At 41.3% G+C, this 25357-nt stretch overlaps 1 protein-coding gene across 7 annotated transcripts in view; it reads right to left on the reverse strand.

Annotated features, from left to right (window-relative positions):
• Positions 1–25357, reverse strand: part of CUNH3orf70 (chromosome unknown C3orf70 homolog) — a 173785-nt gene that overhangs the window by 15116 nt on the left and 133312 nt on the right. For 5 of the 7 annotated variants that reach the window (XM_073551543.1, XM_073551545.1, XM_073551542.1 and 2 more), the window contains exon 3: positions 16895–24533. The exons of 1 other annotated variant lie outside the window; for it this stretch is intronic. In XM_073551543.1, the coding sequence (XP_073407644.1) occupies positions 23962–24533 (572 nt within the window). In that variant the 3' untranslated portion in view covers positions 16895–23961. Of the gene's footprint in view, positions 1–11506; positions 11742–16894; positions 24534–25357 lie in introns of those variants that run through there. One more of the 7 variants, XR_012221390.1, reaches the window with a different exon arrangement.

A 25357-nucleotide genomic window follows, 5' to 3' on the forward strand; every position in this document is an offset into this window, starting at 1 on the left:
CCACCCATTCTGTAGCTTTTTCCACACCATCACCTCTAACTGTTCCTTCCCCACCACGATCCCAGTACTCTCTCCACACTCCCATTGTCGAAGTGTCCCGCAGCCCCTCCAGCAGTATTTCCACCCCACACTACACCGAGTTATAATGTTTTTTTTGTAATAAAAATGCCCATTTGGTTGGTTTCAAACCTTTATTAAAAAAGTTTTTTTAACTTTAAAAAGTTTACACAAAAAAAAATATTTTAAATAAAAGTTAAATTATTGTTTACACTGGTTGTCTGTCATTTCTTTCTGCGGCGAAATATGTTTAAAAAAAAGGTTAAATACAGGGTATTTAAAAGGTAAAAAGGTATTCAAAACCAGGTATATAACTGTGGGTAAATTTTAGCTTTTTGCCACAGTTGTGTTCCTGGTTGTGTTTGAAGCAAAGTATTTCACCTGAAAAGTTGTGTTTATTGTTGGTGATTTCCTAACAATGTACACAACTTTTGTTAAAAGGTGAAATACTTTGCATAAAACACAACCAGGTACACACCTGTGGCCTAAAGCTAAAAATAGAGACCATGACAAGATAGCCAACTTTGGTTGGCAAAGGTATATACTGTTGGTCCAGAAGGTACACAAGTTTGGTTAGGGCACAAATCTTTCACACTCTGTCATCCTGCCAGTGTACTCTGCCTTGAGGTGACAAAGTATAGTGCAAAATTGTCCCTCATTACTGAAACCGTCACAGAACTTCTAGTGGTAATATTTCCAATGACAACATCCATCTTCGCCAGTAACTTGCTCTTCTCTCCAACCTGCACTTTCTCCTCTACAACCTGTCAAAGAAGGGCTGTAGGAACATGCTATATATAGTTTTCCAGTAGCCAATCCCGTTTGGAAGGCCACAAGGGTCAATTTTAAAAACCAGATCCGGCGTAATCCGTCGAAAAACGGATGAACCGGATGAGACGGATCCGGTTTTGTCTGTCAAGAACAAGACGGATCCGGCAGAAAACCGGATCCGGCACATCAGGTTTTACAAAACATTTGCCGGATCCGGCATTCCGGCACGACGCCGGATCGCGCCTGACGCTGAAAACCTGATGTGTGAAAGTAGCCTAAGATTGAGGTTTTGACTGAGAAATGGCAATTGAAGTTTAAAGGGAATCTGTCACCAGTTTTTGGCCTATCAACTAAAAATATCATCTAATAGAGTGTGTGCTATACATTCCCCAACTACACTGCTCAAAAAAATAAAGGGAACACTTAAACAACAGAATACAACTCCAAGTAAATCAAACTTCTGTGAAATCAAACTGTCCACTTAGGAAGCGACAATCAATTTCACATGCTGTTGTCCAAATGGAATAGACAACAGATGAAAATTATTGGCAATTATGAAGACACCCTCAATAAAGGAGTGGTTCTGCAAGTGGGGACCACAGACCACATCTCAGGACCAAGACTTTCTGGCTGATGTTTTTGTCACTTTTGAATGTTGGTTGTGTTTTCACACTCGTGGTAGCATGAGACGGACTCTACAACCCACACAAGAGGCTCAGGTAGTGCAGCTCATCCAGGATGACCTGTACGCGAACAACGCTATTGTATACTATGAGTTATTTTTATATGGTTTCAATCAGTTTAATATAATATACACTGAGATGAGGTAAGCAAAAGGTCACTGAAACTTACTTAAGATAAAGGAACGTAAATTACTGGTCATTTGTTTATCCATCAACAAAGGACCATTGATATTTCAAGGCAACTACCCTAATTAGATTGGGTGTGTAAAGGTTCCCAAGGATGTTATCTTGTGCTCAGAAGCCTCTCCTCCAGCTTGCTGTATTTCTGCCATGTGGCACACATGAGGCCCCCTCCTCTAGCTTCCTGTATTATATACTGGTTAAAACAGGTATTGAGGGGATGTGTTTATAGCCAATGCACAATAGACTTGTGACATCATTCCCCACATGGTGGGGCTGGACACAACTTTTAGCTGGACATTTAAAAGAACTAGGACACATGTGCTCGCTCTCTTTTGGCTCCTGGAGGATGACTGGTCGACGTCTATCTGAATAATGTAACGTATGAATAATGCTTGTTTCTGATTAATGCATATGTATTTATAGTTTTATACTGTTTATTATTTGATCTTATCTTATTAAGTAAATCAATTTAGTAAATTCAATTCTTATGTGAGCATTTTCTTATTCATTACAATCCATTGGAACCCTTACAATGCAGCTATTCACAGAACAGAATGTGTACAGCACCCCAATTTAGGGTGGAGAGAGGGACCAGAACCAACGCCCATCAGACCGGACCGAGGATATTTACATACAGCGTGGGAGCAATATAAAAGGTTTTTATGGGGGATTCATGGGGAGTCAGGGGGTTTCACAAGTAGTTGGGGAATGTATAGCTCACACTCTATTAGATGATATTTTTAGTTGCTAGGCCAAAAAACTGGTGACAGATTCCCTTTAATGTAGATAAATGTAAGGTCTTGCACTTGGGCAGAGGAAATAAAATGTACAATTATGTACTAACTGGCATAGCACTGGGTAAAACTGTCACTGAAAAATACTTGGGTGTATGGGTTAATGGAAAACCCAACTTACTGACCGGAATCGGGCAGCTGCTGCCCAGGCAAATAATAGTATCGGATGCATTAATTGAGATATAGATGCATATAACGACAACATAGCTTTGCCTCTTTACAAGTCACTAGTGCGTCCACATTTAGAATACAGTGTACATTTTTGGGCTCCAGTGTATAAGTAGAACATAGCTGAACTAGAGAATTAACCAATAGAGGAGAGACTCTGACTGATTAAATAAGTCTGTAGACAGTAGTCTTCAATAAAGGTGACTATGTAAGACAGCAGTCTTTAATGCAGGTCACGAGTTGATTAGGAGCGTCTAACTGGTCTGTAGGAGCCTGAACTCTTAATGGTTGGTAGGGGATCAAATACTTATTTCTCACTGCAAAATGCAAATAAATTTACATAATTTTTACAATGTGATTTTCTGGATTTTATTTTTGATATTCAATTTCTCAATGTTAAAATTAACCTACCCTTAAAATTGTAGACTGTTCATGTCTTTGTCAGTGGACAAACTTACAAAAATCAGCAAGGCATCAAATACTTATTTCCCCCACTGTATGCAGGATAGTATAAGAGCGGTAATATACCCATCAATTGCCATCTTTTCCTGTTTTCTTCTGGTCACGTGATGGCTATTCCGACTTGCCGGATTTCACTGGTGTTAGTGTATGAGCCAGCAATCACTTTTCAATGTAAACCAAAGGCGCCTCGCTCTTATTACAGTGTACAAATATATGATACACATAGACAGTACAGAGATTGTTTTATTGATCTTTTTACACCTAGGCCTCTATCGGTAACAAGGGGGCATCCTCTACATCTAGAGGGAAAAAAAGGTTTAATCATCATCAAATTTAGCGATTCTTTACTGCTCGAGCAGTGAGATTGTGGAACTCTCTGCAACATGATGTTGTAATGGTCGATTCACTACAAAATTTCAAGCGGCTAAACCAAAATAAATGATCTGGAGTATAAGTTAGTATACGTGCAAAATAGGAACATCTTCACACTGGCCATTAAACAGAGAAAACCTAAGACAGAAACAAAATGAACACATACTTTGCGGTAAGTAAATAAGTAAAAGCATAGTGCATAGAAATGGGGTACTTTGTAAACACTGTTTTTGATCACAAAAAATATAAAAGCCACCCGCATCAAGATGTGCCCAGTTGAGACGATCCTAACCTTTAGTATTAAAACCTTACTGTGATGACATGGCACTTAATCTTAATTATGCCAATTTTCAGAAGGCAAAGAGACAGGCAATTTTCTGAACGTTGACTATTGAATTTGATTTTTTCTTCAGTGGGTAAAGACTGTTGTCATATGAGTCTTAAAGTTGATTCTTGACATAGAGGTAAACAGCAGCCATTCATCAATCAGCTCCTATAGTTATTGTTTTACTATCTTTGGATGACAGGGATGCAGGGTCATTGAGCAATCAATGTTTACTAATATGCTGATTGACCATTGTATAAGTCCATGTATCTTTGTTGACCTGCAAAATAGTGGAGGACAAACTATGCATATTGATTAAATACTCAAGCAATGAGTTTAATCTCATCCCACCTTCCGCCCTGACCTGTGGATGATGGCCTGAACCATAGATGTGGGTATAGAAAGGGACTTATATCTTTATGAAGAAACTCTCTGCAGAACAGACATGGCACCATCAAGAGAAACACAGATTTAATATTTTACAGGATAGCAGCTTAAGGGACCACAACCCTAGCTAGGAGAATACAGATTTACTCCATTAACTAATACTGAACCCATGGAGACATTTGGCAAAGCCAGGATTGGGACTCTCTGGTCTCCTGACCTCATGGATAAGTTTGGGGAAGCCAGGATTGGGACCCACCGATCATCTGGCTACATGGAGATATTCAGAGAGGCCAGGCTAGGACCTCCAGTCACCTGGCCCTATGGAGACGTTTGGAGAAGTCAGGTTGTGATCCTCCGGTCACGTGCCTTACTGGAATGTCAGCTTCCTAAGGTTGATGTTACCTTCTCTCTGTGGGTGCCCGCTAAAAGTGGGGGGAGTTGGCCCTAAAAGCCGTGAATTTACAACTGCTCTAACCTCGGTGAGTCATTAGAAGGGTGAGACTCTATAACTTGAATTATCTTGGGTATTGTGCTGGAACTGTTCTATATGTTAGTGGCTGTTGGTGGTTCAATAAATTATTGCCACCCTATTTTACCCTCACCCTGTGTTGTCTGAGTAGTATTCTGCCCACGGGAAAGGTGAGTGGGCTTTCAGTGGGATGAGCCCTGGTCCATGCGGTCTCGGGCTAACGGATGAGAGCACTCACTGACCCTCGTGTTTCCACACTTACCATGTGTCAAAATGACGTCAATGTGAATAATGATCTCGAATATGGATACACCACAAATGGGAAGCTATATAAAAGTAATGTCCAGCTCAAAGAAAGGGAGGCCACACCCTTCACTAAATGCAGAAACCTGAAACTAAACCGAATTAAAAAGTTCAAGAAGGCATGAACGTCTTTCTTGAAAAATATATTACAGTCACTAGATTCTGTGATGGGACGTTGATCCAGGAAACTAGTCTGATTTCCGTGTGAAAAGTTGTGAAGGAATCTTTCCTCTAATGTGGGGCAATTAGTTTCTGCTTTCTGAGGTTTTTGCCTTTCTTCTGTTTGGTTACAGGTTGATCTTCATGGACTTGTACATTGTTTCAATCTAAAAAACTTTGCATGTAACTCACATCAGTTTCAATCTCTGCATCCTGAGAGCACCAAGAACGAAGGGGAACCAGACAATTAGTATAGTTTTGTATCTGAGAACAAACCAATATTTGGAGATGGACTTTACATATTAAGTGACAGTTAACTAAATGTACCTGGTGGTTATTCTAAAGTATAAAAAGTCTGTAATGTTTCCTACTCCATTTTCTTTCTTCAAAGTAACAAAATACGTGAAGATCAAGAGGTTTGACGTTGAAGGTAAGGACAACTTTAGCATGCACAAATCTAGGCAGATGCCAATACAAGGATAGGTCAGGTAGAGTTGAGAAGAAAAATGCTTGTTTCAAACCCAATTGTTATGAATGAGTCACCGTAGGAGGCAAAAACAGAAATGCTAGCTAAGTCCAGAAAACCAGAGAAGTTGGCAGCTATCGGATTGCAGACCCCTGAACCTATCAACAACAACTAGCAGTAGCCGTGGGGGGTTCCTACGATGCCCTAGACCCCTCGATCTCAGCCGGAGAACTGCCTAGCCTAAAGACAGAAAGGGAAATCTAAACTGCCCCAGAGCAGACCCCAAAGCAATAGGCAGCCCCCAACATATCATGACGGTGAAGCAAGAAGAAAAACACTAACAACAGATAGAAAGATAGACTGAGCAAATGATGGGGCCCAAGCTAACTAGATAGGACAGGATAGGAAGGCTGCTGTCTACAATCCGCGAAAAACCCTATCAATATAAGAGCCAACAGACTGACAGGGAAAAAGGCCCTGAAGACGCTAGGCTTCAAAAAGACTATGTCAGTACTCAGGTATTTTCTGAAGACAGAGCAAACCGACAAAAAGGAATTCAGCTCACCCCAGCAGGGAATGGCAGAATCCAGAAAAGCAAGGCAAACCAAAACCAAAACACAAATGCAAAAAGGCAAAGCAGAAAACTTAGCTTTTGAGGAGCAGGAATCAGACTGGTCTCCTAGAATTCCACAGAGAAAAACCAGCGAGGCAGAAGGGCGTCGGCTGCCTTATATCCAGTCAGAGATCCCCGTCGCCCAGTCATCCTCTCCCAGCTCAGGTGCTTGGTAATCAGCCTCACTACCTTCCTTCACCAGAAGAGGGAGTTCATCAGACCTCAATGGTGAAGGGGAAAATGAACTCATAACAGTACCTCCCCCTTGAGGAGGGGTCACCGAACCCTCATCCACGCCACCAGGGCGATCAGAGTGAGCTCAATGAAAGGCACGCACCAATCTTTTGGCATGAATATCAGAGGCAGAGACCCAGGAATTATCCTCCTGACCATAACCCTTCCACTTAACCAAATACTGGAGTCTCCGTCTAGCCAGACGGGAATCCAGTATCTTCTCTACCTCATATTCCATGTTACCTTCAACCAATACAGGGTCCGGAGGTGCCACCCCAGGAACTACTGGTTCAACAAACCTCTTCAACAAGGACTTATGAAACACATTATGGATTTTAAATGTGACAGGAAGAGCCAACCGAAAAGAGACCGGATTAATGATCTCCAAAATCTTGTAAGGCCCAATAAATCTAGGCTTAAACTTAGGAGAAGCTACCTTCATAGCGATATTTTTTGATGATAACCAAACCATATCACCCACCTTAAACTGGGGACCAACGGTCCTATGTCGGTTGGAAAACCGCTGGGCCTTTTCCCGGGAGAGAGATAACTTATCCACCACTTGGTCCCAGATCTGGTGCATTCTCTCCACCACAGTGTCAACACCTGGGCAGGCAGAAGGCTCTACCTGCCCTGAAGAAAATCGAAGATGAAACCCAAAGTTACAAAAAAAAAAGGTGACATCAAAGTGGCAGAACTAGCTCTATTATTTAAAGCAAATTCGGCCAAGGGAAAAAATGAAACCCAATCATCCTGATCAGCTGAAATAAAACATCTCAAATACGACTCCAAGGTCTGGTTTGTTCTCTCTGTCTGCCCATTGGTCTGAGGGTGAAACGCAGAGGAGAAGGACAAATGAATTCCCAGCTTGGAACAGAACGTCCTCCAAAATCTAGACACAAACGGAACTCCTCTGTCAGATACAATGTTCTCAGGAATCCCGTGCAAGCGAACCACCTGTTGCAAAAACAGGGGCACCAACTCAGAAGAAGATGGCAAATTAGGGAGTGGTACAAGATGAACCATCTTAGAGAACCTATCACAAATCACCCAAATAACAGTCAGTCATTCTCTGAGAGACAGGCATATCAGAGATGAAATCCATTGAAATATGGGTCCATGGCCTCCTGGGGACCGGCAAAGGCATCAACAACCCACTAGAGCGAGAACAAGGTTTAGACCGGGAGCAAGTCCTACAGGACTGCACAAAATTCCTGACATCACGAGACAAGGCGGGCCACCAAAAAGACCGACTCACCAGATCTCTAGTACCAAAAATACCTGGATGACCAGCTAATGCAGAGCAATGAACTCCAGACATCACTCTTCTTCCACTGGTCAGGAACATACAACTTTCCACTGGGACAACGCTCAGGTTTGTCCTCCTGGAACTCTTCCAGAGCACGTCTCAAATCGGGTGAGATGGCAGAAAGAACTACCCCTTTGCCTAAGCTGGTAGCAGGCTTCGTCACCACAGGAGAATCAGCAAAGAAGCTCCTAGAAAGAGCGTCAGCCTTGACATTCTTAGCGCCAGGAAGAAAAGAGACCACAAAATCAAAACGTGTAAAAAACAAGGCCCATCTAGCCTGTCTAGGGTTCAAGCGTTTGGCCGACTCCAGGTAAATCAAATTCTTGTGGTCAGTGAGGACCACGACTTGATGTTTAGCTCCCTCCAACCAATGTCTCCACTCCTCAAATGCACATTTCATGGCCAACAGTTCCCGATTCCCCACATCATAGTTACATTCAGATGGGGAGAACTTTCGGGAAAAGAAAGCACAGGGATTCATTTTAGATGTTACAGGATCCTTTTGGGACAAAACAGCTCCTGCACCAATCTCAGAAGCGTCCACCTCTACCTGGAACGGGAGTGAGACATCAGGTTGCCGCAAAACCGGGGCAGAAGTGAATCTTCGCTTCAGCTCCTGAAAGGAAGAAACAGCCTCCGGAGACCAATTCAACACATCAGCACCCTTCTTAGTCAGATCAGTCAATGGCTTGGCAATACTAGAAAATTTTGCTATAAATTTCCGATAAAAATTAGCAAAACCCAAAAACTTCTGAAGGGCCTTCAAAGAATTGGGTTGAACCCAATCATAAATGGCCTGTACCTTGGCCGGATCAATTTCAATAGTTGACAGAGACAAAATAAATCCCAAAAATAAAATCCTCTGTACCCCAAAAAGGCATTTTGATCCTTTGACATACAGGGAATTCTCCCTCAAGATCCGGAACACCGTCCGAACATGTTCCACATGAGAATCCCAATCTTTGGAGAAGATCATAATATCATCCAGATAATCAAAAATTTATCCACAAAGTCTCGGAAAATGTCATTCATGAAGCACTGGAAGACAGAAGGGGCATTAGTGAGCCCAAAAGGCATCACCAGGTACTCAAAATGTCCCTCTGGAGTATTAAACGCCGTCTTCCATTCATCCCCATGCTTAATGCGGATAAGATTATACGCCCCCCTGAGGTCAAGCTTGGTAAACCAGCAAGCACATTTAACTCTGGAGAATAGATCCGAAATCAGGGGTAACGGATACTGATATTTAATAGTAATTTTGTTGAGGGCACGATAATCAATACAAGGCCTTAATGAACCATCCTTTTTGGCCACGAAAAAAAAAACAGCACCTAATGGTGAAGAGGATGGTCTAATATGACCCTTCTCCAACGCCTCCTTAATATAGGATCGCATAGCCTCGTGCTCGGGTACAGATAAATTGAAGAGCCGACCCTTGGGAAATTTACACCCCGGGCTCAGTTCAATTGTACAGTCATAACTCCTATGAGGAGGCAAAGACGCAGACTCATTCTCACTAAATACATCATAAAAGTCCGCCAAATAGTCAGGAACATCATGCGACTGAGGAGAGGTGGAAAAAAACGGAGCCTCACTAAGGGCACACCGACAACCCCAACTCACCACAGACACAGATTTCCAGTCCAAAACTGGATTATGAATTTGCAACCAGGGAAACCCCAGAACAATGGTATCATGCAAATTATGCAACACCAAAAATCTGCAATTTTCTTGATGGTTTGGGGCGACCCGCATTACCACCTGGGTCCAAAACTGAGGTTTATTTTTCGCCAAAGGAGTAGCATCAATCCCCCTCAAAGGGATAGGCGTCCGCAGAGGTGTCATAGGAAATCCACAACGTTTAGCAAAATCCAAGTCCATTAGGTTCAGGGCTGCTCCCGAATCCAAGCCTTGGCGGAAAATGTGGACAGGGAGCAGATCAGAGTAATTGCCAGAAGAAACTTAGGTTGAACACCACCCACAGAAAACGTGTGTGGAAAACGTTTCTCTCGTTTAGGACAGACAGAAATAATATGCGAGGCATCTCCACAAAAAAAAAACACCGCTTATTACGCTTTCTGAACTCCTGACGTTGCTCCCTGGACAAAACTCTATCACATTGCATAGGTTCAGACACTTGTTCAACAGGTGGCCACACCTCTCGTGCAGTCCTGCGTTTACGTAAACGCCGATCAACCTGAATGGCTAATGACATAGGATCGTCCAGACCAGAGGGAACAGGAAATCCCACCATAGTATCTTTTACGGCTTCTGACAAACCCTTCCGAAAGAGAGCTGCCAAGGCATTATCATTCCAGGCAGTAAGGACCGCCCACTTTCGGAATTTTTGACAGTACAATTCTGCAGAATCTCGACCCTGGCTCAATGCCAACAGGGTCTTTTCAGCCTGATCAATAGCATTAGTTTCGTCATACAACAACCCCAAGGCTTGAAAAAATGCGTTCACATTAGTCAGACTAGGATCATCAGGTTTCAAACAAAACGCCCAATCCTGAGGATCACCACGCAGCAAAGAGATGACAATTTTAACCTGCTGCGCGGAGCTCCCTGACGAGTTAGGCTTCAAGGCAAAAAATAATTTACAATTATTTTTGAAATTCAAAAATTTAGACCGATCCCCAAAAAACACATCAGGAGTAGGGATCTTTGGTTCAGCAGCATGTGAATGAGCAAGGCAGGCGGAAATTCCCCGCACTTCCGCAGCGAGCTGCTCCACGCGATCAGACAATTGCTTTATCTCCATTGAGAAAAAAAAAAAATTCCCCCTACGGCCTCAGAGATATAGAGGAAAAAATATACACACTTTTTTTTTTTTTTAAATTCTTTCCTGCTATTGAGTACCCTAGGATCTGCGTAAGGCTGGTGATTCTGAAGGGAATTGAAGGGGAAAATGAACTCATAACACCCAATATTGGTGGAAAACCAATTTTCAAAAAATGATTGGAGCCAGAAATACCAGTGGTAAAATATAGGTAAAATGTGCATGTCCCCTTGTTTATATTCTCCAGTGTCCTTCCCATTAACACTTGGTACCAGCAATGGATAAAAGCCAAGAGAGATAAATACAAACAGGAAAAATAAACTGAGGTGCTAATTATTTCTATTCTTCCAGTGCACAATGATTCAGAGACATGATTAATTCTCAGGCGTCTAATTCATGCTGTAATTTCTCATCATGCCTGTGATCTGAAACCACGCAGAATGTTACATTTCCCCCATCAATTACTTGTCATTTCTTTATCAATTCCAGTCAGCACAAACTGTTTTCAGTTTTGCAGATTGACTGTAAATCAAATGTTCGGCAAGTTAATGTTTCCTCGCAGGCCCACACACTGTGCTGCCAATCACACGGCAAACGGGAAAACAAGATCACGGAATCACAGGCTGTAGAATTTATTTATCGTTCATTCATACATGTGTCTGTAGGGAAGAAAGAACATTTAATTTACTGATGGTTTCTGCATGTGTTTTAAAATGAAATGTAGACACATTATGTGACCCAGGTTTTGGTCCAGGTACCACAAATGGTGGGGTATGCAATTAATTTCCCAGCGGGGCCACATGAGAGACTGACTGTTGTGGAGGCTGAAATTAAAGGGGTTTTTCCCACAAAAAAATGTAATTTTAATCAAAAGATCTTGGAATAATAATAATTTCCACCATTGGATGTGCTTAAATAATTTTTCTAGATACTTATAAGAATTGTAAGAAACATCACCAAGATTCTCACCAGGATTCTTGCGTACCACTCGTGTCTTTTGTTGGGCATCTGATTGCTGATAATGTACAAGGAGTTTATTTAAGTGGAAGACGTTTCACTTTTTTGGTAACATTCCTTTTTCATTGACACAATAATTGGTAAAATTAAAGCTAGAGTTTTAGATTGCTGAATATTTCCGGAGTGTTGTATCTGGTTTCTTCTTACATTTATAAGATGATGTATTTTGAACCTTTCAGTTACATTTCTGCAAAAAAAAAAAAAAAGTTGTCAAAGTGACAGCTATTCTGAACACGATTTAATTGTAGTCTCTCATAATGATTCATTTAGCATTTGTGAATAGAATCCTCCCAAGCAATATTTTACATGGCCACAATTCATGTTTAATTACAGATGTTCCAAACGGGGAGAATGGCCATCATCGCAGAATGTGGTTTGTAAATAGGACTAGGCTCTGGATGAGCACAAAGTGTGGGAACCTGGGCCCATAATTCCCAGCGGTCTCCTAATTCTAAAGACATTGCTGGTTTTAAGGGGGCATTCTGATTTAGGCAATGAAATTAATTCATTGTAAAATTAACAGTCGGAATTATACAAAGATTAATATGCTTAAGTCAGAATACCACTTTAACCCCTTTCCGACATTGGGCGTAATAGTACACTGATGTCAGACTCCCTCCCTTTGCAGTGGGCTCCGGCTACTAACTTGTTAAATGCCGCTGTCAAACTCTGACAGCGGCATTTAACAAGAGCTTCCGACCATCACGCCGGAAATACGCGCACTATCGACATGCATCATGTGGTCGCGGGTCACCAGTGTGTTGGCATGACAAACGGAGGTCTCCTGGACACCTCTATGGTTGTCAGTGCCGGATTGCTGTCAGTGCCACCCAGTGGTCGGCGCTCATAGCAAGTGAGCAAATCAGCTATATAGAGGCGATCTGCTCTTCGTCCCTATGTAGCTGAGCCGATCGAGTTATGGCAGCTTCTAGTCTCCCATGGAGACTGTTGAAACATGGCAAAAGTAAAAAAAAATGTTTTCAAAAATATTAAAAAATAAAAAAAAGTTCAAATCACCCCCCTTTTGCCCCATTCAAAATAAAACAATAAAAATAAAATCAAACATACACATATTTGGCATTGCCGCAGTCAGAATCGCCTAATCAATAAAAAAAAAGGATTAACCTGATCAGTAAACGGCGTAGCGATAAAAAAAGTCAAAGCACCAGAATTACGTTTTTTTGTTCGCCACAACATTGCATTAAAATGCAATAACAGGTGATCAAAATGTCATATCTGCATCAAAATGGTATTCTTAAAAACGTCAACTCGGCACGCAAAAAATAAGCCCTCACCCAACCCGAGATCACGAAAAGTGGAGATACTACGGGTATTGGAAAATGGCGCAATCTTTTTTTTTTTTTAACAGTTTGGAACTTTTTTTCACCACTTAGATAAAAAAGAACCTAGACATGCTTGGTGTCTATGAACTCATAATGACCTGGAGAATCATAATGGCAGGTCAGTTTTAGCATTTAGTGAACCTAGTAAAAAGTCAAACAAAAAATAAGTGTGGGATTGCACATTGTTTGCAATTTCACCACACTTGGAATTTTTTTCCCGTGTTCTAGTACACAACATGGTAAAACCAATAGCGTCGTTGAAAAGTACAACTCGTCCTGCATAAAATAAGCTCTCACATGGCCATATTGATGGAAAAATAAAAAAAGTTATGGCTCTGGGAAGGAGGGGAGTGAAAAACGAAAATGCAAAACCGAAAGAAAGCTCAGGGGATTAAGGGAATAAAGGACTGCTGATGGAAAATGTTGCCAATGTTGAACAATTTTTTTTTTGTCGTACACACATATACAATGGGGAAAAATAAGTATTTGATAAATTTTTGCAGATTTTGCTAATTTTCCCACCTACAAAGAATGGAGAGGTCTGTAATTTTTATCTTAGGTACACTTCAGAATCTAACAAAAAATCCAGAAAATCACATTGTATGAATTCTACATAATTAATTTGCATTTTATTGCATGAAATAAGTATTTGATACAATCGAAAACAGAACCTAATATTTGGTACAGAAACCTTTGTTTGCAATTACAGAGGTCAGATGTTTCCTGTTGTTCTTAACCAAGTTTGCACACACTGCAGCAGGGATTTTGGCCCACTGCTCCATACAGATCTTTAATGTTTAGGGGCTGTCACTGGACAACATTGAGTTTTAGCTCCCAAGATTTTCTATTGGGTTCAGGTCTGTAGACTGGCTAGGCCACTCCAGGACACTGAAATGCTTCTTAGGCCGGGATCACACATGCGAGGAATATGGCCGTCTCGCATGTTAATACCTGGCACTGCCTCCGGCACTCTGGAGTGGAGCGTGCGGCTCCATGCATCGCTGTGCGGCCGCACGCTCCGCTCCTGAATGCCGGCGGCAGTGCCGGGTATTAACATGCGAGACTCGGCCATATTCCTCACATGTGTGATCCCGGCCTAAGAAGCATTTCAGCGTCCTGGAGTGGCCTAGCCAGTCTACAGACCTGAACCCAATAGAAAATCTTTGGAGGGAGCTGAAACTCAATGTTCCTGGCATGTGTGATCACGGCCTTACGGAGCCACTCCTTAGTTACCCTGGCTGTGTGTTTAGAGGCATTGCCATGCTGGAAGACCCAGTCACGACCCATCTTCACTGCTCTTACTGAGGGAAGGAGGTTGTTGACCAATATCTCACAATATGACCACATCTGTCTTCCCTTGAATATGGTGCAGTAATACGGTCCCCTTTGAAGAAAAGAACTCCCAATGTATGGCGTTTCCCCCACTATTTTTCACGGTTGGGACAGTGTTCTTGGGGTTGTACTCATCCTTCTTCCTCCAAACATGTCAAGTGGAGGGGATACCAAAAAGTTCTATTTTGGTATCATCTGACCACATTACCTTCTCCCATGTCTCCTCTGGATCATCCAGATGGCCAATGACAAACTCCAAATGGGCCTGGACATGTGCTGATGTGAGGAGGTGGGCCTTGTGGGCCCTGTAGGATTTTAATCCATGATGGCGTAGTGTGTTACTAACAGTAATGTTTACTGTGGTCACAACTTTATTCAGGTAATTGGGCAGGTCCTCCGATGTAGTTCTGGGCCAATTCCTGACCTTTCTCAGAATCAACCTTACCCCACAAGGTGAGGTCCTGCATGCAGCCTCAGACCAAGGAAGATTGACAGTCATCTTGTGATTCTTCCATTTTTTTTTAATAATTGTGGCAACACTTGTTGCCTTCTCACCAAGCTGCTTGCCTATTGTCCTGTAGCCCATCCCAGCCTTATGCAAGTCTACAATTTTGTCCCTGGTGTCCTTAGACAACTGTTTGGTCTTGGCCATGGTGGAGAGCTTGGAGTATGAATAATTGTGTGTGGAAAGGTGTCTTTTATACAGGTAACAAGTTCAAATAGCTGCAATTAATACTGGTAATGAGCGCAGACTAGGAGGGCTCCTTAAAGAAAAAATAATAGATCTGAGAGCCAGAATTCTTGCTGATTGGTAGTTGATCAAATGCTTATTTAATGCAATAAAATGCAATTTAATGATGAATAAAATCATACAATTTGATTTTATGGTTTTCATTTTTAGATTCTGTTTCTCACAGCTGAAGTGTACCTATGATAGCAATTGCAGACCTCTCCATTCCTTGTAGGTGGGAAACTTGCAAAATCATCATCAAATGCTTCTTATTTTCCCCACTGTACATGAAATATGACTTTTAATTCATCCCATTAGGATGCTCAGCATCTAGTTCAAATATCCAGAACAGCGCTCGTGACTTTAGTTTCTTACACCAATCACTTACCCAAATGGGTCTTTCCACTTGTCCAGTATCAAGTACCTTAGAACTGGTTAACATTACCATTGTGGGTGTTTGCAAAATGTCTTGAAACTCTAGAGATGTCAATGTTCCTGGATTTATTGCATCCCGGAAATATGGTCCATATGCGATTGTTTTTTTTTCCATGGTGCAATCCATGTATTGAAATGCACAGGAGTCACTGTATTACATAACAAAAACATTTCTGTGCCAGTTAACAAGGTTTTATTAGATATTGCTTATTAGGGCTATAAGAGGGCACGTTTTTGGTTTTTAAAATATAATTTCATTAAAAAAAAAATAGATTGGATTTAATGAACCGCTATCCTGTTTAACCAGAGGAAAGCCAACGCCCCATGTTTTGGGATCACGGCTATTTCTCATTCAGTATATGCCTTCCACCCTCTATTATTTGCACGTGTAGGTGGTAATAAGACTTCAGCATGTTATCTGTATCCTTAAAAGGAATATAGAAAGCTGTAGGACATGCTATCTTTATTTATAATTTATACCTTATGTATAAGGATGTGATCTGTAACAGCTGCGGATATTCACTAAAAAAACCTCAGCAAAATCCACAGTGGTAAATATTACAGATTTGCTGTGGAAACCAAGCAGACATCTGGACCATAAATTACTGGAGCTGGATTTTCAGCAGGAAAAGCCACAGTGGAAATGTTGATGTGTATTCACACCATGGGAATGTACCCTAATGGTTCTGTTACAAGGGTATCCTGTCACAAGCAACACACATTATAGCATGGGAATTATCTGTCAATGTACTTCTATTAAGGCCTCATTCAGACATCAATATTTTTCACGTACGAGTAAAACAGACCAACTCTGATTGGACGTTGATCAGAATGTGGGCAGAGTTAGTTTTTGTCATACATGGACAGAAAAATCTTCTCCACCTTCTCCATTCTGACAGTCCGTGAAAATCCGACTGCACCTGAATGTTAATGTGGTCTGATTTTTTTCACATTACCATAGACTTGCATTGCTGATTTTGAGCTGACTCTTGGATCTAACTTGGACATTTCTCCATGATTTTTCGCAGACCGTAAGACCAGTAAAAAATTAGACATCTGGATAGTGCCATAGACTGTGAAAACTACAGAAGCACTCGAACGCGAAAATCGGACATCTGAATGAGGCCTAACATAGATCAATCACCTACATGTGTCAACTCCATGGGGACGTTGGTCGTTCATCTCCATACGGTGTGCATATTGTCAGCAGCGTATCCCACGTTTACACAGGAAGATGTGCTGCCAACTAACAACGATTTTAGGTTTGCATAAAACATGCGCTCGTCTGACAAGCGATCACTTATTAGTTGGCCGATTGCTAGCAAATGTACACGGGGCAATGATAAAACGTCCTATAAACAACATTCCGTCAATCATCGTAAAATGTTCTGTATCAGTTTCTCTTGATACTGGCATCACACCGCAATGTCACATTGCTCATTTGCATCATTTTGGTATAGAAGAAGAGGACCTTCTATATGATGAGCACAGCACAAACAGTGAGGAAAAAAAACAGCAAATTTTATTACATTTGATCAAATGTATATACATTTTCTTGGCTAATTAAATATAGGGCATGTGTATTAACAGTTTACATTGTGCTTCAAAGAGAGAATTCAATACAATAAAAAATACTGGGCGGCAAGAGGAAAGGTAACAGTATCCTGTCCAAGATTTGATACCCACTCTAGTAACCAAAGGATTTTCAGTTTTTAATCAAAAGTAACAAAGCAAATTGTATATATAATCTACAATATGTATAGGTTAATTGTACAAGTCAATGCATTACCTTGTATCTAAGGACCTGTCCCATGTATCTACTGTCCAATGCTTTTCAATAGTGTCATTGTGCTTGTGAGGTTGGGAAATGTGTTTTCAGCTATTCTTCATTGAAGTTTATGAGGCAGACTGGTTCTTTTAGATTGCTTAGATCAGGGTTACCCAACTCCAGTCCTCAAGGCCCACCAACAGGTCAGGTTTTCAGGATTTCCTTAGTATTGCATCACCTGTACAATACAAGGAAAATCTTGAAAACATGACCTTTTGGTGGGCCTTGAGGACCGCAGTTGGGGAACCCTGGCTTAGATGATTGTGGCATGAAATAAGCATGGCTCTCAGTTTTGGGTTCCACTCGGATCCCTAGTCCCCCAGTTAAACCTCATTGATGGTGATGAGCTTTCTAATCTGAGCTTGGGTTGTCCAAACTGGAATGTCCCTTGAGTTGAAAATTTTGAGAAGCTCGTAAAGAATTAGTTTATAAACCCTATTAGGAATGTCTAAGTTAATAGAAAGAAGGTGTAATGTGGGGTTTTTGGTTCAGGATCCTCATCTCTTTGCCAGGCTTTAGAAAAATTACCGTACCAAGACATCTGGAGAGTCTGTCCTGCATCACACACAACCCATTGATTGGAATAGGAACTGTGTAATTCAGGGGGACATTTCTGCTTATTGAGGGCCCCTTTTTAACAATTAGGCATTGTCAAATGTGAAGAACTCCGCATAAAACCATGCTTCATATATATGTTCATTGAGCGGGGAACTATGTCCAAGCCCATTTACACTGTACGTTCAGTCAAATAACTTTTGGGGTTTTCATAAGTGCAATGACTGATATAGAATTGGAGATTGGTCCAATGAAATCTGCCTATTACTAAATTCTCAATTCAGTCTCACAGGTTTCACTAAATTATCAGAAAAATGTTTTAACCGTTAACGTTATTGGTTAAAAATGAAAGGGACATGGAACATTTGATTTATCATAAGGATCATATTTCTGTAAACTTAACACTACATCTGGCCATATACATTAGACCATCCAATGTGTATGGGGAACACTCTTGAGCTCATATTGGTAGTCAAGAGAGCAAGCCATTGACAGATGTTCACCCATCATCTATCTCATGTCCAGCCTATGTCAATGTACGGTACTCATTGAATGTAGGTTTTTTGTGGTAAATAAAATATTGTATAATATTTCACCAGTCTTTATGATCTGCGAACCTGTGGTTCTTAAGCTGTAAACTACAGCTTCCCCTTTTTTGCAGAATTTTTGTAGGAGCTTTTCTTTTCCTGATGTGGTTTTGAAGAGTTTTTTTTTTTCAGCCTTTTGATTGGACAGGGCCTAGGTTTGGTGTAGATTCCATCAGGACCTTTGCAAAGAACTTACATCATGGACTTTCCCCGCCACCAGACATTTTTCAAAGAAGCCTCTTTAGGGAGGACCCCCCCACAAAAAAAACTTCTCCTATGAACAGCACTCAAAATTTCCTAGAGAAATGAATAGATGTTTTCCAAGGTGGTTTTGGAGCAGATAAGCACAAAAACTCACCAAAAATGAATAAACAGTCTTATAGTGTGTGACAGTCAGATAGTGTAAATTGGTATAGCTAGAGCCCGACAGGGTGAAGACCATCATCCTAAATTAACTGCTAATATCATTGGGATCACTTGTAATTATGGCAGGTAATCCAGTAACAAGATGAATGCTGAGTGTACAGCCAACGCTGACAACCCACAGTAAAGCAGTAATTTAGCCACTTGGCGTGGGAGACTAGTGGTCTGCCAAGTTTGTGCTTGTCAAATAATTTATCTTGTTTAGTTATTTTTTTTTATACTCGACAGAACAAGCAAAAAATATATATTTTTAAGAAAATAGATTGGCATTAGCACTTTTTTTTTACTCCTATTCTATTAATCAGTGGTTAGCACTGCAGCCTTGCAGCATGGGGGTCCTGGGTTCAAATCCCACCAAGGACATCATCTGCAAGGAGTTTGTATGTTCTCCCCATGTTTGCGTGGGTTTCCTCCGGGTACTCTGGTTTCCTTCCACGCGCCGAAGACATACTGATAGGGAATGTAGATTGTGAGCCCCAATGGGGACAGTGATGTGGAATGAATAGTGCTATAAAATAAATAAATAGAGCAGCATGGATAAATGTGAATTGCTCACATAGGTGGTGTCACTCCATTCTTTGTCCCACTAGTGGTAAAATATATATTCGTGGTCGGGACACGGCTACCATAATTCCGACAGTAGTCACAACGGGCAGAGGTACATTCCATAATTTGCTCCCTCTATCCGACCATAAATAGAACAGCACACAGGTTAAAAACAATTGCCAAGGCAAAGTCCGCTGTGTGCAAGAATCTTTCCTTACATCTGCCGCTCACACACTGAGCTTTTCAGAGACGGAAAACACAGCACGGTTTAACCTTCAGTCGGTAAAAGAAGACGCTATGAAAAATAAGTCCACGCTGGCATAATTATTTCTAGAAGCCCGCTGAGATAAACCGGCTGCACTGACTTTCAAAGTATATAGGAAAGTATTTCTCTAACCGGCTTAAGGAAGTCAACAGGGAAAACTTGTTGCAGAAAGTGTTACCAGCTGCAACCAGTGATTAGAAGAGACACAAAGGCAAGGACCGCGACTGCTCTGTGAAGTAACAAATGCTCGGATTTACGTTTACCATACGTTTTAATGAGATATTGTATTAAGACGATGGAACAAGTTCCTGGGGAAGGATATAAATCTATATAAGTATTAGAATACATGGGGATGGGCTCTCCCTTCACTATTGTGATGGTAAAAAAAAATTGAAGATTATCTTGGAACTGTACTTTCAACACACTTTGCATAAATCAATAATACAAATATAAAAAAAATTGTAATGTATCTTCTCTTAGAGAAATCTGCTTCCTTCCCCACTTATAAAACTCGTTTACGAGTTTACACCCAAACTTGTTATCCACTCTGAAACCAACAACTCCGATCCATCTTGCAGCCACCGCATTGTGATACCATGTGACATAGCCCAGTATAATCTATGGAGAGGTGTGAGGAGCACAGTGAGGAAACAGGCAGAGGAAACCCAGCAAGTTTGTGTTGAGCTGTCCAACAAGTCTTTTACCTCACCCCAGAGCTTAATTCTCAGCCATACAGCTCAGCACTCCTGTATATTGTCCTCCATGCTAGCTACTGCTTGTCTTTGTGTGCTAAAAAGAAAAAGGAAAGAACAGTCAGAATTTCTCTCTATGTGCTGTACTAATTTTGTGAAGTCAAAGTAAGTCTTCATGGATTCGATCTATTCTAAGGGACCTACACAATATTTTGCAACAGAATTTTAATGCTATGGCTGATTAATGTTATTATATGCTTATAATTATTATAATATGCTTATTATTATTAAAGTAGAGGTCAGTATTTTTTTAATTAGTGTACTTAGCCCACCAATATATGCAATTCAGCAAACATTACCTTATTTAGTTATTTCTAGCTAAACATTCATGTCTCCTGAGTAGGTCGTGTGATGTTGTGGTGACCCCTTTGTAAGAACGTAAAGGCATGTAATTCCAAGGTGGGTCAACACATGACCCAACTGAGTAGAAGGAATCCATGAATCTCAGTCACCAGAAATACCTCTATAATGAAATAGCGTGGGGGACTGTAACCAGTGAAGTTCTCCACAGGGGAAGGGGACAGAATCTCCTATCACAGTTACCGATGATGATTACAAATATACGATGGATTTAGAGGATTGGGTAATCACACAAGGCAGAGATGAAACATACTCTAGCTGGTCATGTGATTGATGCATCATGGGATTACTCAGAGCATAGAGGAAAGAAATGCAAAGTGAAATCTGGGACTTAAGATGGGGGGCTGAAGAGAAGAAAGTGGTGACTGAAATGCATGGGTGTAAGTACAGAGATCAGAGAAGTGAAGAGTGTGATAGACAATCAGGTGGAGAGTGCAGGAATGGAAAAAAGTTTTACCGGACCGCTTCTTTCTTTTTTTTTATAATTAGTGTCTAGTTTGAGACTAAATGAATCAGACTAATAATATCTTATAATATATTTTAGTATAGCTGATCAACCATAAATATAGGAACAATGTAGTTGATCCAATCATGTCATTGATGTAGGGAATAATCAAGTAAAGCATCTAGAAATGTTATCACTTCTACAAACAGTCCTTAGGGTTAATTTGAAACAAATACAATGGCTAAACATGTTAAGATAAAGTTACTAAACGAGTAGCTGAAAAATAGAATTAGGATAGGGCAAACAAGGAGACTCCATATGTTCGGTCAATGCTTCTCTAAATCTTTACAATATGAAAGTCCCTTAGGGCCCCGTCACACATAGCGATCTTGCTAGCGAGATCGCTGCTGAGTCACAAGTTTTGTGACACAACAGCGATCTCACCAGCGAGATCGCTGTGTGTGACAGCGATCAGCGACCGGCCCCCCTGCCGGTATCACTGATCGCTGTAGGAAACTGCTGGACATTTCTTTTGTCGCTGGTCTCCTACTGGCCAGCACGCATCGCTGCGTGACAGGCGGGAGACCAGCGATCTGCTGGTAACTAACGTACACATCGGGTATCTAAGGGACGCACGTCCCTTGGATACCCGATGTGTACGTTAGTTACCAGCTCCCTGCATCAGCACGCTGGTAACTAACGAACACAGCGACGCCGCGCGCTCGGCGTCGCTGTGCTGATCGCTGGTGAAGCTGTCTGTGTGACAGCTCACCAGCGATCACATAGCGACTCACCAGCGATCCTGACACGTTGATATCATTGTCGGGATTGCTGGTGAGTCGCTATGTGTGACTCCAGCTTTAAAATCTGTTCCCTTCTTGAAGAATTACTACATTTCAAGCATAACACTTACTATTCCTGCCATTTTTTTTGGAAAAACCCTTATACCATCATGGAACTAGAAAATACTGTTCCAATCATAGTATCATGTCCCAAGTTAACATTAAGAAGACCCCTCTAACCTACGCATGCTATAATTCTACGTGAACTATAAGCAGTTACTTTAAATCTGGAGAAAATCCATATCTTTGCTGGACAATGGAGCCCAGAGCGTTTTCACCTACACTGCAAAACAAACATGTAGTCTAAGCTTACTAATTCGTTTAAATATTAATACTCGCACTGCAGGAATCCTGCGCTATAATTTGCAGTAAATGAAGGACGCGTCAGGCCATCCAGAGCTCCTACAACTCATACTAAAGGTTTTTTTCTGTCCGCTGCTGACTCAATTACAGTTTGGCCACCTATGGTTTGCTATTTCCCTTTGAAGACGTGCTGCTCTTAAAAGGTCACGCTAACCTAATTGCATCCTAATTGACTCGGGTTGCTCTCATCCATTCAGTAATTGCAGAGTGAAGGAGACAGAAGCCAGAGCTGCCTTCTGCGTACTGAGCAGGTGTCAGGTCTATTCATCTGCACAGGATTGAGAGGTGAAACAATTCAGCTTCAAGTGGGTTATCGACAGCTGTGTAACCAGAATAAAGCCAGTTACGTAGTTTTTATCACAGGCTAAAAGTTGATTTAAACAGTCAATATATCGTTTTAAAGGGCTTAACGTTGCGAAACCTTAGCAGACAAGAAGCACGTTTGGCGCTGCCAGTCACAAATTGGTTTCTACGCTTTGTTGTGCACTGCGATAAAAGCAAGATATTATAGGTATCTCTTCTAATCTTATGGACCATTTGTTGGTGAATTATGGTGACCGGGCCATGAAACATAACCTTCTTGTGGGTGTTAAGACGATTCATCTTTTCTACTGAATTCCTTTTAATGCTAATTGTGTAAACAAAACATGTTTGCCTTGATCAACTTGGTTTCAATGCCTAAGTGGGGTCCTTTAAAGGCCGAGTTTGAAGGTTATGTCTAAAGAACATCTATGTACTATGAATACTGGATAGGAGTGGGTAAGCTAGCTAAATGTGTACACAGGATCATACAGAGACATGTCAGCACACGATCCATACCGTCTAGTATACAGGGAAAACAAGTCAATGGTCCTTTTACACTGTTCGGTACAACACTAGTGAATTACTGATGATCCCAGTGAACAGCTAGTGACATGTTTATGTACAAAGCAGATCCTTCTGGTTCCCAGAATAAGAATACTGAGTTATGGACCTTATCGTTACTTCCTAAATCCAATTAATACTTGAGGAATGTGAGACATCATCTATTAACAGTGAAACGTCCCTAACAAGACATCGGAATAATATAACACTGGTACACAGTATAGTTTTATATTCATTGCAGCATACCCAAGATAAAGGCCCCATGTTGTGACCAGCACATATATATAAGATGGTACTGCAGGTTAAATGCTGTGACAACTTCTTTAACCTGTTAAGGAAAATTAATCTCAGCCAACCATTGTCTTCAAGGCTATAATAGACTCTCTCATGATAAAAAAAGAGTGATTTGTCAAAATTGTGCAAATAAATCCATCAATTCAGCCATCACTCACTTACACAACTGGATAACACAACTAATGAATATGCCTTAATGAATATAAAACATGTTCTTATGCATGGATGTCGATCTGGAGGCTTCTCAGTGCCTCAAAACACGTTCTTTACTCCAGGGTGCAAGTCTTTAGGAATTGATCCATAAACTGGAAACACATTCTTGGTGGCTTAACCATATTTGTAGGTGTGTGCAATATGATTGTATTGCTAGGTCTCTTAGCAGCTGGTTACTGCTGAAATGTGCTTAATCCAATAAATGTATCATCCCCTTCTGTACGTCCAAATCAGACTGTGGTCTCTATAGTTTCTATGATCTCAAGATCAGTCTTGGAAGGTGATACCAAGGGAGAAGGCTCCTGCCCCCAGCAACCATCTGGACTGCAGTCTTCTTCTGAACTAAGGTCGGCTCCTTCCTCTGTATCTTCATCACATGATTCTAGGTATGGAACTCCAACTGCATTGATTCCAGAGTCCTCGGAATTAGAAGGTGAAGAGCAGTGATCTATTTTTGGTCCTTCTGTGTCTTTGGGTGGATATACCTCCTGAAGGAACTCTCTTTCAGGCCGTGACCTGATGCAGGGCGGTACAGAAGGTGGTGGTGGCGGTTGGCGCTGGACATAACACATCTTCCCATTGATACATTTGACCTGATAATTATCAAGGAAGAGGTCGGAGATGGTACAGTAGCGTGGAGATTCCGGTATAAATGGAGGCTGGAAGGAAGAAGCTACTTTGAGAAACTGCTCGGCCAGCGAGACAGATATCTGCATTGTGTTGGTTTCCTCCTGGGGTTCCACTGGGATTTCTGTGCTTGGAAGCTGTTCCACAGGAGTCATTGGTTGGTATACATATTTGCCTGAAACACAAAAAAGGCCTGTAACTACAGGTTTATCTACCTCAAATCTAGCACGTTATAAAAATTTTTTTTCACATTTATAACAATTTAAAATGTTCACCCCGATTGAGTCCACACGCTGCGGCCAGCTGCATGCATCCCAACTGCAGCAAGAATTTGAGACCAAATGGCCTTTGGGCATCACAGTGGGCAGAGATTTGGATGCATGTAGCCTGTCACATCATGGGGTCTCACTCTAAAATTTAGCACTTTTTCATTCACAGTGTAGGAAATGGAGACAGCCCTTCTATCAAAACTGTAAGCCTTTGTTCATCCTGTGCAAAGGTCCAGCTTCTGTGCGCCATCCAGCATAACTAATGAGCATCAATGATCATTGATTCAATTATATTAACATATGGGTATTCATGCAAATCAGCGAGTGAGAGAATCAATACACAGCGGTAAACAATTGCAATACATAAGTGCCACTCAATCTGCAATAAACGTTAACATTGCCATACCAATTAATCAAATGTGTTAATTAACCCCAACATTTTCATAATCAATCATACTCAGGAGAATCATTTCAATCATCATGTAATCAAAGACATTCACATACCCCTATTGTACATCATTGCAGCGTGTGATCCAGGTATCCTGGCCACTCAAGTGCGCATGTCAAAGTTATTGACCTTAACTTCTCTTGACTGGTTGCATCAAAGTCAATGCACTGCGCATGCGCCCGTCTGCGCCTGCTGTCCCACAGCGGCAATAAAGTGTGCAGCTGTGAGTGGAATTCAAAGCATCCTGTGTGCAATCTTAAACTAAGGGAAATTATGCCCATG

Source organism: Dendrobates tinctorius, unplaced genomic scaffold (assembly GCF_039654945.1).
Source record: "Dendrobates tinctorius isolate UK_male_01 unplaced genomic scaffold, ASM3965494v1 ptg000177l, whole genome shotgun sequence".
NCBI classification, from domain to species: Eukaryota; Metazoa; Chordata; class Amphibia; order Anura; family Dendrobatidae; genus Dendrobates; species Dendrobates tinctorius.